Below are 13,821 nucleotides of genomic sequence, written 5' to 3' on the forward strand. Positions count from 1 at the left end.
CATCAACACTTTTGAGTACCTATGACACAAGTTGGGCATTGTAGCATCTACCTAGGTAGGTTCTATATGACACAAGGGGAGTTAGGTCAGGGGCAAAGGGGGAGTGCGCAAGTACCCTTTGTCATTTATGTCAAAGGGGGACAAATGTACTAGTATGGAGTGGACTATGAAAAGTTGACATCAATGCCAAAGGGGGAGATTGTTGGCATCTGGCACTAAGTTGTCATTGATGTCAACTGGTGGAGATTGAGCATGGAGGATGGTTGCTTGCTCATGATGAAGAGGCAGAATGTTAAAAGTTGTCTCACACCACTAGAAGTAAATATGTGCAGCTAGTACAGGATGCTATACCAGTTAATAGAAGAAGAACACTCTACTTGCAAAGGGTTTTACCTATATGTGTTGGTCACGTCTTGCTGCGTGTTGGTAGGCTGTGTCTTGATTAGTGTGATGTCATGTGGAGCTAAGGTGGCAAGTGTGTCATGGTTGGTGAAGCTTCATCGACAGGGTTGATGAAACAAATATTCACCATTAATGAAGGAACTACAAATCAAGGGATGGCATTAGATTGATTGCAGATTGAGGAAGAAGGAATGACAGAGGAAGATCATGGGAGCAATTGGCGCCTGGATTGAAAGAATACCTCGAGAAGGAAACAACATAGGTATTAATAGTAGTTTGATAGATGTAGATCGAAATAATGGATCGTGGTTCTCTTCTCTGAAAAACATGTTTTAAAAGGCACAAAAATGATGGAGATGAACAAATGGACATCAAGGTGATTAGATCATGCAGGATCTGATTGGATTTGGTTTGCCTCATAGATGGTGAGGAAACCCTAACTGTCAAAATTTTGAATTGCATTTTGGTAGGAAATCATTTGATAAGAAATGAGAGCTATGGACAGAAAAAGTTGTTGAAGCCGTGAAGATTGGAGAGAAGAGAGCAGTGAGAGTGAGAAAGAAAATCGGCAGTTAAGCCTAACTGGCCAGGTGTGGCAGAGAAGGCAACATCATAGTGAGAGACTGTGTGTGAGAGGGAGAGACAGATAACAGAGGTTGAGAAATAGAGACAACAATTTCACAACCAATAGTGTTAGTTCCAGTGGAGGAGAAAAGATTGTAAACCGACATAGATTAATTTGATTCAAGAGTTGCAAAATTTCATTTGCAACAAGAAGCCTTGACTATATTCAAATAGTATTTCATTATACATTGCCAAGTTGAAGCTTGGTGCAAGGGTTGGTGCTCCTTGGGTTGGTTCCCTAAAAGTGTAGGGGTTGGTGGCCAAAATCTTTATAAATCTTTGTTTTACTTGTGAGGCTGGATTGGAGTAGTAGTCTCCAACAACTCTTCTCACCGAGGTTTTTCCCATGTTGGGATTTCCTCGTAAATCTAGTGTTGTGAATTTCTTGAGTGTGGATGATCTTTTTGTTCTTCTCTTTTGCATTATCGGTATGACTGTTTAGTGGTTAACTAAAAAGTTGATTGTCTGGAATTGAATTGGTAAATATTTCAAGTTAGGAACCACTGATTCATCCCCTCTCTTAGTGGTACTCTATGTTCAACAATCTTGTATATGTCCTTGACCCTGTGCATGTGTTGCAACCTGCACTGGCTATCCTCCTCTCCCTCTCAGTAGCCTTGATGGTCTTCCATCTCTACCCTGCCCACCCTCAACCCAACGTCCATCTCCCCCTCAACCTTTGTCATCCCCTCCTTTCCCTCCTCTGCCTCAAACCATCCTCCACACTCCTTCGCCTACTGGTGCAGGAGCACTTTTTAGACTTTGAAGACCATTTGAGGAATGAAGGTTCTTGGAGGTGTTTGTAGTTTCCTTGAATGTTTTAAAGTTTTAATAAGGTCTTTCAAGACCATTCATTCTGATTTAATTAGTCGTGTAAGGCCTTGATGCCATTTTGTAGGTTGGAGCTTCTTAGGACCTATTTGGCCAACCATGGTCAAATGACATCCAAAATGCCTAAATGAGGTAAGAATTGTATTTTGGCTCCTATGTGGGCCTATTTTTAAGGTTTATGATGTGTCCTAATAGGTTACATAGGCAAATGTCATAGGTTGTCAAGTTTGTGCAAAGTTGTCAAGTTTGGATGACAACTTTTGTTGTCAGTTTGTAACTAATCTCCCTCCAATGGCTACCTAATTCAAATTTCAGTTAGAGTCAGCTGAGGAGGTTTTAGAAAACTTTCTTAAGGCCTTGGAGATCAAGAAGAAAGGATAGATGAAGTTTTTTGGATGTAAGACAGTTATCAGATTCAATAAACACTCAAAAATTTACATAAATTCGCTACAACAGTGCCCTGTATAGTCATTGTACGAACTCCATGTGCAGAATAAATTATTGATTTGAATAGGAATCTATGTTGATGTTCATTTGACTTTAATTTGATAGGAAAAGACTAATAAATAAGTGAGATGTCTATATTTTAGTGGAAGGTGGTCTGAAAACCCTCCAAAATCAAGGTTTTTGAGGAAATGCTTTCTGAACCCCACATTACTCTGGCCAAATTGGCTCAAAATTAGGGGAATGGTAGGGGAGACAATTTATTTTAATATTTTCAAAGTTTCTGGGTGGGCTGTTCAACTGGTGAATTTTGGGATCAAGCCCTAGGCTAGGCATCCTCATGTGACTAGCCGGTTTGGATTGTTAAAAATTGTGCAGAGGTAGAAACAAGAGTTGTGGACCCTATTTAATAGTGCAATTGGTGTTTTGGAATGTGTGGAGACCTTTCCCATGCATTGGTGTCACTAGATCAAGCCATTGGTGTGTGGTTGCTTTGTAAAAGTGGCCTAAAAGCCCTATTAAGCCTACTGTAGCAGCAGTTGTTTGAACCAGCCAATGCAAGAGTTAAGGGTTGAGTCTTGGAAATGTTTTGTATCACCAAAAGGGGTATCTAAGAGTTTGAGCTATATTTAGGATAATTTCAAAATTCTTCCCTTAAAGACTCAAAACATGGCTACTAGGAATAGGTGTCTTGTAGAGGGCAAGTCACCTTGATTGAACTTGTACAAACAAAAGGGTGTTGTCTTGGTTGTAACTAATGTATCTAGGGTTGAAAAAGAGGTTCTATAGTGTCCGTACTTGCTCTGCCATGGTGGATGTGTTATAATTCAAGTTGGTCATAGGTGGCGATAAGAGTGTTGGTGTCAAGGAGAGACTTGATGTGAGAAGTTGTATTTCAATAACTTGTTTAGGGATCAAAAGGGGCCCCATTGAAAAAAGGGGAGTGTAGAGGTGACCCTCCATGTTTTTGACAATATTGTCTAAGAATATATGAATGTTGAGACCTTAATTGAGGGTCTTGTAGAGTGAGTTTGTGTGAGAAGCCTTTATTCCTTAGGGCTCTGCATCATATTGGTATCAGAGCAACTGTGATCATTGGGAGGACATGTTTTGGTGTATGTTAGTAGAAGAGAACCAAGAAGAGGCTAGCATAATGCATCCAAAGGGGATGTTTGCAGAGGTGGCTAAGAAATTCCAAGAGATGGAAGATATGATCAAAACTGGGGTCAAGGAGGCACTCAAGGCTGAACTAAAGGCAATGAAGAAAGGAAAAGGGCCAAGTGAGGAGAGTGATGAAGAAGGGAAGCAAGAGGATGAAGAAGAAGAACCCCAAAGGAAGGAGCTTGAGATACCTACTGATCAAAGAACATTCCTTGAATCTCTAAAGACAACAGACAAAGACTCTTCAGAAGCCAACATGGAGATTCCTACCTATAGTGGGCAAGTAAATGCTGAAGAACTTGTAGATTGGATAGATGCCATGAATAATTATTTTGAGTACAAGGAAGTGGCTAAGGAGAAGAAAGTGATTTTTTCAAAGACCAAACTAAAGGGTGCTTCTTTGACTTGGTGAAACTATACTCAAGGTGAAAGGGTGAATATGGGCAAGAGTATGATTCATTCTTGGGACAAGATGGTGTCCAAACTCAAGGCCCAATTCATGTCTGCTGATTATGAATTGTAGTTGTATAGGAGAATGCAAAATTTTAAGCAGAAGGATTTAGATGTGGCTTCCTACACAGAGGAATTCCACAAATTGAGTTTGAGATTGGGGCACCGTGAAGAGGGAAAGGAGAAGGTTGCTAAGTACTTGAATGGACTCAAGTTCAACATTCAAGATGAGATAAGTTCGATGACTCCCAAAATAGTAGATGAATGCTTTCAAATGGATTTGAGGGTAGAAGATAAGTTGAAAAGAAAAGGTGAACAATATGGCATGGGAAGAGGAGGCAAGAACTCTAGAGGAAAAGGAAATTTTGGGGGAAGAGGACAATCTCAAAAACCCCAAGGTGAGTCTAGCCAGCGAACAAAGTAGAGACTCGGGTTTAAGAGGAGGCTTTATAGAAAGGAAACCCAATGGAAGGGGTAGGTTTGGAGGACCAGGAAGAGGTCCTAGTGTCTTCATAGGGAGAAGCTTCAATTGCAACCAAGTAGGGCACATTGCAAGCAAGTGTCCTGAGAAAGCCTCAAACTCTCATGGAGGAAAGAGAACAAACCAATTGATTCAAGAAGAAGATGGCCAAAGTGTCAATTCCCCAATTGGAAGTGCACCCCCAACCCATGATGGAGAAAGATTGATGATGAGGAGAACTTGCATGTTGAAGGTGCCTCAAGTGAAAGAACCCCCTCAGAGGATGACATTATTCAGAACCATATGTAAGGCCTATGGTAAGCTATGTAAGGTAATAGTCAATTCAGGTTCTATTGAGAATCTAGTTTCCACGAAGATGGTAGACAAATTAAAGTTGAAAAGGTTACCTCATGCTAACCCTTATAAGGTGTCATGGCTGAATAAAGGGCAATAGATCTCAGTGGATGAACAATCTTGGGTAGAGTTTGAGATAGGGGAGTATAAGGATAGAATATTGTGTGATGCGATCCCCATGGATGTTTTCCATCTATTGTCAAAACTTCCATGGTAGTATGATGTACAATCCCAACATGATGGGAAAAGAAACTCATTTCTCATAACCAATAAGTGAGAAAATACAAGATGGATCCTTTACCGAATGAGGATTTGGATAATAATATTGGGTCAAGTGTCGTGTTTGTGAGTGCAAAAGAGTTTCTATATATCCTAAAGGAGGAAGGAACCCCTGGGTATATTCTTTTTTTGAAGGCCAAAAATAGTCCTAATGTGCTTAGTTATGGTAAGGAAGAAATTCCCAAGGAGGTGCAGCAATTGTTGGACATGTACAAGAGTATAATGGTGGTGGAAATGCCTAATGATTTGCCACCCATTAAGGACACACACTATCAGATTGACTTCATACCAGGGTCTAAATTGCCAAACAAAATAGCCTATAAGATGACTCCATCTCAGAATGAGGAGATTGCCAAGCAAGTGCAAGAATTGTTGGATAAGGGGTTGGTGAGGAAAAGTCTTAGTCCTTGTGTTGTCCAAACAATCCTAGCACCTAAAAAAGATGGCAAATGGAGACTTTGTACTAATTCTAGTGCCATCAATAGGATTACCATAAGATATAGGTTTCCTATGCCTAGAATTGAAGACTTAATCAACTGTTTGGGAGGGGCTTGCTACTACTCCAAAATTGATCTCAAGAGTGGGTATCATCAAATTGGAATAAGAAAGGGATATGAATGGAAGATAACCTTCAAGACAAATGAAGGTCTCTATGAGTGGATGGCGATGCCTTTTGGGCTATCCAATGCCCCAAGCACATTTATGCGCCTCATGAATGAGGTATTGATGGATTTCATTGGTAAATTTGTTGTGGTTTATCTTGATGATATTCTTGTGTTTAGTAGGACAAAGGAGGAGCATTTGGAGCACTTGATCTTGGTTTTTAAGAAATTGCATGATGAAAAGTTGATGATCAATATGGAGAAGAGTGTCTTCATGAAGGAGGAACTTGTATATCTTAGTTTTGTGATCTTAAAAGGGGATTTGAAGATGGATCCAGCAAAGGTGGAGGCTATCTTGTCGTGGCCAACACCAAAGATAGTAGGTGATGTGAGAAGGTTCCATGGTTTGGCAACATTCTATAGGAAATTCATCAAAAATTTCAGTCATATATGTGCACCTATCCTAAACACAATCAAAGAAGGGAAAAAGTGTAAGTTTTCTTGGTCACATGAAGAAAATGAATCTTTTGAATATCTAAAAAGGAGAGTAGCACAACAACCCATTCTTGTTTTGCCCGATTTTAACAAGTTGTTCACAGTAGAGTGTGATGCTAGTAATATTGTCACAAAGGTTGTCTTGAGTCAAGAAGGCATACCAGTGGATTTCTTTAGTGAGAAACTTAAAGGTGCTAAAAGAAAGTACTCTACATATGATTTAGAGTTGTATGTAATGGTACAAGCCCTAAAGAAATGGAGACATTACCTTTTACCTAAATAATTCATTCTTTATACTAACAATCATGCTCTTAGCTTTCTGAATGGACAGGAGAAGCTTAATCCCAAGCAGATGAAGTGGGTTGAAAACCTTCAAGCCTACACATTTACCATCAAACACAAGAAGTGGTGAGCCAATAAGGTGGTAGATGCATTGAGTAAGAGGGTGTGCATGGTGCAAGAAATTTGGTTGGAAAGTGTGGGAATTGATTCCCTCAAGCAAATGTATAAGGATGATGAAGATTTTAGTGAAATATATGAGGTTTACACTCAATTTTCAGATTCTTATCATTCTGATTTTTTGTTGTAGTAGGGGTTGTTGTTCAAAGGGAGCCAGTTGTGTGTCCCTAGATGCTCCATGAGGGAGAATATTATCTAAGAGAAGCATTGTGGTAGTTTGGGAGGCCACTTTGGGCTTGATAAAATACTAGAAAAAGTGAAGAGGTTCTATTTTTGGCCCAAGTTGCAATCAGATGTCAGGAAGTTTGTTGAAAGTTGTAGAGCATGCCAAAGGGCTAAGGGAACATCATCAAATGCAGGTTTATATCAACCAGTCCCTATTCCCAATTGGCCATGGGAGAGTATCAACATGGATTTTATTTTGGGTCTTCCTAGGACTCAACGGAGCTTTGACAACATTTTTGTTTGGTAGATAGGTTTAGTAAGATGGGTCACTTTTTTCCATGTAGATGTTGTAATGATGCTTCTCGTATTGTTGGCCTATTCTTCAAAGAAATTGTTAGAATACATGGTTTGCCTCTCAACATTGTGACTAACAGGGACTCTAAGTTTGTGGGCCACTTTTGGCGTACATTGTGGAAGAAGTTGGGGACTCAATTGTCCTTTAAATCAACATTTCACCCTCAAACTGATGGCCAAACTGAGGTAATGAATAGATCATTGGGAAATCTTCTTAGGTGTCTTACAAAGCAGCATGGAGAAGCTTGGGATATGATCATCCATCAAGCTAAATTTGCTTATAATGATTCCATCAATTATAGCATAGGAAGAAGTCCTTTTGAGGTTGTATATGGGATTCATCTAAGAGGAATTCTAGAACTAAGGGATCTACAAGGATTGGAGAGGAGTGCTCAGGGAGAAGACTTTGCATTGACTATGAAGGATATTCATGATAGAGTAAGATAAACTCTCCAAAAGAACACAAAGAAGTACAAAGAGAAGGCAAATGAGAATAAGAGAGATGCGTAGTGGGACTTGGTGATGGCACACTTGAAGAAAGTGAGACTTCCAAAGGGGTAGCCAACTAAGTTTCTCATGAAGAAGATTTGTCCTTGTAGGATTGTGCATAAATTTGGTCCTAATGCCTACAAGATTGAACTTCCTTAAGGATTAGGAATCTCTCCTATTTTCAATGTTTCATATTTATTTCCTTACAAAGGTGATGTTGTAGATTTAGATGCAGGTTTGCAATCAGATGGAGATGAAGGTTGGGTCAAGGATCAACCACCTAGCCAACCCTTGAAGTTGGAGAGCATCTTCGACACCAAGGTGGTCAAGAAGACTAGAAATAAGACTTATAAGGAGTACTTGGTAAAGTGGAGTGGCCTACCTGATGAAGATTCCACATGGATGATTGAGTATGACATTCAAAAGCATGGACATTCTATTGCAGACCTCATTCCTCAAGAGACTTGAGTTTTCTATGCCCTCCGGGAGTATGGTGCAGGAGCACCTTGTAGACTTTGAATACCATTTGGGCAATGAAGGCTCTTGGAGTCTTTTGTAGGTTACTTGAAATTTTTAAAGTTTTAATAAGGTCTTTCAAGACCATTCATTTTGTTTTGATTAGCCATGTAATGCCTTGATGCTATTTTGTACTTGGGTGCTTCTTAGGACCTATTTGGCCAACCATGGTCAAATGACATCCAAAATGCCTAAATGAGACAAGAATTGTATTTTGGCTCTTATGTGGCCTATTTTTAAGGTTTATGATGTGTCCTAATAGGTTACATAGGCAGATGTCATAGGTTGTCAAGTTTGGATGACAACTTTTGTTGTCAATTTGTAACTAGTCTCCCTCCAACTGATGAATACTAAGAGCGGGGGTGAATTAGTATACCAAAAAAATACTGAACTCAAACACTTTAATAGCCTAGCAGTAAACCAGTATAATAGTTTAACTAATAAACTGGTTAACACAAATGCAAACCAAACAACAAGTAAGGCATTCACCCACATAAGCACAATCACCATAACACAAGAGATTTTGACATGGAAACCCAAGTGGAAAAAACCACGGTGAGATAAAACTCACAAGTTACTATCTGCAGAATAGTAACCAGACCAGTTAAGGTCATACAATGTTCTTTACCAAAATAGATCCTATTAGGAATCTCAATCTCTGTTAGGAGATAAGTCCGATTAAAGACTACCTTGTGAGAGGATTTCATATCCATAGATGTGAATCACCTTGTTAGAGGATTTACAAAGGCTTTTCTGGGCCTACCCAGTTAAGGGTTTCCGACTTGTCAAAGATGTGAGTAATCAACAAGTAAATGATCTAGCATATAGCACAGTCTGCTTGGTTAGATCCATGATAGCTTATTGCTAATGCTTTTCAACATTACTTCAGTCTTCATTAAATCCACACTCTGTTACAACACACAGACTTGATCTTCTCTATTAAGATCGCACATACAAAAACTCATCAACCACCAAAAATCCTAACAACTACACTCACTTAAACCCTAGACATGATGTCCTTAAAAAGGAATCTGATTTCATGTCGGTCCAATAGGATTACATTGCAAGTTCCTAGGTTCAGTGTATCTAGACACATTTGGTAACACGACACAAAATCACCGTCAAAGTGTCGGTGGATGGTAACTCATCATAGAGTATTACTAGTTTATACAACTTTACTGATTACCATTGGTAACTCAGAGTAATACCGGTTTAATTATTAAATAGATTACAGGTTGACAAAAATAAAGACTAGGAAAATGATAAGTGTCACTTTTAGTTCCTTTGCTCCATTCCACTTGAGATCCTCGAACTGCTTGAGGTCTTTGAACTGCTTGAGGTCTTCATGCCGCTTGAGATTGGTAAACACTTTCTACAAAACACCGATAGTCTAAAGACTAAACATAATACTGGTTTGAAGCAAATACCGGTTGAGCATAACTCATACATACAAAAAGTGATCTCAAAGCAAGTGTGTGTCCATCAATGATAATCACAACATAAACATAAAAAATGCCAACACCAATGACTACCTAATTCAAATTTCAGTTGGAGTCAATTGAGGAGGTTTGAGAAACATTTATTAAGGCCTTGGAGGTCAAGAAGAAAGGATTTATGAAGTTTTTAGGATGTAAGACAGTGATCAAATTCAATAAACACTCATAAATCTACATAAATTTGCTGCAATAGTGCCATGTGTAGGATATATCATTTTTTTGAATAGGCCTCTATGTTGATGTTCATTTGGTTTTAATTTGACAGGAAAAGATTGAGAAATAAGCGAGATATCTACATTTTAGTGGAAGATGGTCTGAAAACCCTCCAAAATCAGGGTTTCCAAGGAAATGCTTTCTTAACCCCACATTCCTCTGCCTAAATTGGCTCAAAAGATGGGGAATGGTAGGGGAAAAAATGTATTTTAATATTTGCAAAGTTTTTGAGTGGGCCGTTGAACTGGTGAATTTTGGGATCAAGCCCTAGGCTAGGCATCCCCATGTGACTACGGTTTGGGCTGTTAAAAATTGTGTAGAGGTAGAAATAAAAGTGATGATCCTATTTAATGGTGGAATTGGTATTTTGAAATTTGTGCAGACATTTTCCATCCATTTGTGTCACTAGATCAAGCCATTGGTGTGTGGTTTCTATAGGAGTTGAGAAAATACAACACCACAGGAGCCTGAAGATCTTCTGCAAGCCGAATAACCTGTTACAAGGAGAAGCAATGAAGCAAAATCTGAAGAACATACAAAACATAGAGAATATGCTCAAAAAGAGAGAGCTCAATATTCACAAAAATATGTAATGTGATTCTTACAATGAAAAGAAAGAACTCAACCTTTAATAGGTCAAGAAACCCTAAAAAGGGAAAACCTAGGTTTGCACATAATAATTAATTAAAACAATTAATTATATGCACCTAAAGTTAGCTTAAGTGTAATAGAGATAAAGGGAACTTAAATAATTAAACAAAGAATGTTTAATTAATCAAGTAAATACCCGAATACTCTAACACCCCCCCTTAAGCTAGACTTAGGGAGAAGCTAAAACCTAGAACAACTACTGAAAGCATGAAAGATGGGTCCCGGCAACAAGGCCTGATCAGGTACCCAAATACAATGAAATCTCTATGAACTAGAGAAATAGAGAAAACCACGTGGGAACAAAACTCTTCTCCAAAAAGAGATGGAAAAAATATCACTGAAGCATGAAGACCCTGCAAACTCTATCAAAGAATAACTACTGATCTGAAGAACATCCACTGAACTAGAACATGACCAGGTAGAGAAGACTGTAATCTGCATGAGTGCCCTCAAATGACACTACTCGAATCAGGAGGCAAATAAGGCAAAACAACTGAAATCGAAGATACAGATGGCATGAGAAACCAAAGCCTGAAGAGCTGATCAATCGAACCATGGAAGCATTAGAACCAACAGGATAAACCTCCCCATAATGCGGAAGTGGGAGAGGGACAGGAACACTGAAAAGGACAGCCAAAAACAACTGCATGACGAAGAACCAAGAACATCAAAGGTGCTGAGACACATCATCATGAGGTGAATGTCATGGAAGGAACACTCACTTGACAAAGGAAGATGGCAAACAAAGGCAAACATCAACCCCCTCATGGCACTTGATCAACAGTGCATGTACAACTAGACACAAGATATGCAAGATTCCAAGTAAACAATGCATGATGGCACTTTATCTCAGTGCGTTTGCATAATTACAAGCTACAATGATAAGAAGACTAGAAATAGAAACGAGAATGAAAACAGAGACACCCTACTCAGAAAAGAGATCCCAGGACCTGAAACAACCACGATATCCACCAGAGTGCTTAAAAGCAAAAAATTGAATAAAATATGCATGGACCAGAATCTGGAAAAAAAACTCATATTTCTGGAAATTACACAGAACACGCTTTCCGAAAATATAAAGTTTTCGAAAAACGGAGGTCGGATGCTCATTCTACGTCTCCCGGAGTGCAAAAAAGAGACCTCAATTTGACTGTAAAAAAACACAGTCAAACAGCAAAATTGGAAGAAATTACCAACACCATGAGGTCGGCTTCGGAACCAGCTTTCCGACGCCTATCTGTTCACCAAAATTCGACTCCGTATGCCCAAGATAGGGCCAAAAAACCAAACCCCCCCATAAAAGGCCCAAAAAAGGGGTCTGGTGGCCTGTTGGTGGTCCGGTGGCCAGGGAGCGGAGCTCCGGTGGCGCACCGGTGGCGGCCGGGTGGCAAGGCGGCGACCGGGTGGCGGCCCGGTGGTGGAGCGGGGGCCAGCCGGGAAAAGGGGCCAGGCGGGCCGGAGGCGCTGGCCAGTGCTGAGCGCGGAGCTGGCGGGGAGCAGCGGCTGGCGGCGGGCGCAGTGCTGCACTGGCGGAGAGACTACCGGCAACGACTGGAAAGGAAGCGGCGGTCGGCGGAGGGCGCAGCGGCTGGCGGAAGCGGCATCCGGAAAGGAAGCGGCGGCCGGGCGAGCTGGCCAGCGGCGACAGGCGGCGGTGGACCGGGCAGCGCAGCGCAGGGAGGCGACGAAGCGGTCGACGAGAGTCGGAGACCGGGTCGGTGGCGGCCGGAAAAAATAGCGGCGGCGGCCGGCGAAGACAGGCCGTGGGGAGTCGGAGGAATAGCAGCGGCGTCTGAAAAAGGACGGAGGGGCCACCGGCGGGGGCCGCAGGGGCCGGACTGACAGGTCTGACAAGCCTGTCAGTCCGGTACCCTGCGGTACCCACAAACCCCAAAAAAAACTTTCCCAAAAAATTTTTTTTTTCTTAAAAAGAAACAAATCTCCCCTTTTTTTTTTTTCACCTTTTTTTTTTCAAAAGAAAATTTCGGCCTGCATGCCGTAAAAAGGCAAATTTTTATTTTATTTTTTTTAAATTTTTTTTCTCGATCTGCGTGCCAGGGCCGTACGGCCTAGATCTGAGAAAAAAATTGCTCCCAGAGGCTCAGGAACCAAAATAGGTCAAATTTTATATGACCATAGGGGTTTTCGGGCCTTCTGAGCACGATGGTGAGGTCCGTTTAGGTCCAAAGTGCTCAGAAAAAAAGCTCAAACCCTAGGTACACAAAAAAATTCCTGAAACCCCAGATCTACTTCCAAAGCCAAAAATCTCAAAACAAGAACAGGCAGCTATAGATCCACGCTCTGATACCATATAGGAGTTGAGAAAATACAACACCACAGGAGCCTGAAGATCTTCTGCAAGCCGAATAACCTGTTACAAGGAGAAGCAATGAAGCAAAATCTGAAGAACATACAAAACATAGAGAATATGCTCAAAAAGAGAGAGCTCAATATTCACAAAAATATGTAATGTGATTCTTACAATGAAAAGAAAGAACTCAACCTTTAATAGGTCAAGAAACCCTAAAAAGGGAAAACCTAGGTTTGCACATAATAATTAATTAAAACAATTAATTATATGCACCTAAAGTTAGCTTAAGTGTAATAGAGATAAAGGGAACTTAAATAATTAAACAAAGAATGTTTAATTAATCAAGTAAATACCCGAATACTCTAACAGTTTCTTTGCAAAAGTGGCCTAAAAGCCCTATTAGGCCTACTGTAGCAGCAGTTGTTTGAACCAGCCAATGCAAGAGTTAGGGGTTGAGTCTTGGGAATTTTTTGTATCACCCAAAGGGGTATGTAAAAGTGACAAGAGTTTGGGGTGTCCTTAGAATAATTTCAAATTTCTTCCCTTAAAGGCTCAAATAGGGCTACTAGGAATAGGTGTCTTGTAGAGGGCAAATCACCTTGATTGAAATTGTACAAACAAAAGGGTGTTGTCTTAGTTGTAATCAATGTCTAGGGTTGGACAAGAGGTTCTATAGGGTTCATACCTTCTCTACCATGGTGGATGTGTTATAATCTAGGTTGGTCATAGGTGGCGACATGAGTGTTGGTGTCAAGGAGATACTTGATGTGAGAACTTGTATTTCAATAAGTTGTTTAGGGATCAAAAGGGGCCCCATTGAACAAAGGGGAGTGTGGAGGTGCCCCTCCATGTTGTTGACAAGATTTTCCAAGAATCTATGAATGTTGAGACCTTAATTGAGGGTCTTGTAGAGTGAGTTTGTGTGAGAAGCCTTTGTTCCTTGTGGCTCTGCATCACCTACCACCTTCATCCTTATCATCATTGTCATCGTTTATCCCTAGTATTGGCTCCCTAGGTGCTGTGAGTTGTGGAAATGGATGTACAAGGAAATATGTTGCATAATTA

General features: G+C 40.4%; 1 protein-coding gene across 1 annotated transcript; it reads left to right on the forward strand.

Moving 5' to 3' along the window:
• Positions 1 to 3,454: 3,454 nt before the first annotated feature.
• LOC131875738 (uncharacterized) lies at positions 3,455 to 12,287 on the forward strand. The gene is made up of 3 exons (XM_059220379.1): positions 3,455 to 3,826; positions 3,986 to 4,310; positions 11,794 to 12,287. The coding sequence occupies exons 1-3, from the start codon at positions 3,455 to 3,457 to the stop codon at positions 12,285 to 12,287; spliced, it is 1,191 nt and encodes a 396-aa protein (XP_059076362.1).
• Positions 12,288 to 13,821: the final 1,534 nt, after the last annotated feature.

The sequence above is a fragment of the Cryptomeria japonica genome, chromosome 5 (assembly GCF_030272615.1).
Source record: "Cryptomeria japonica chromosome 5, Sugi_1.0, whole genome shotgun sequence".
NCBI lineage: Eukaryota > Viridiplantae > Streptophyta > Pinopsida > Cupressales > Cupressaceae > Cryptomeria > Cryptomeria japonica.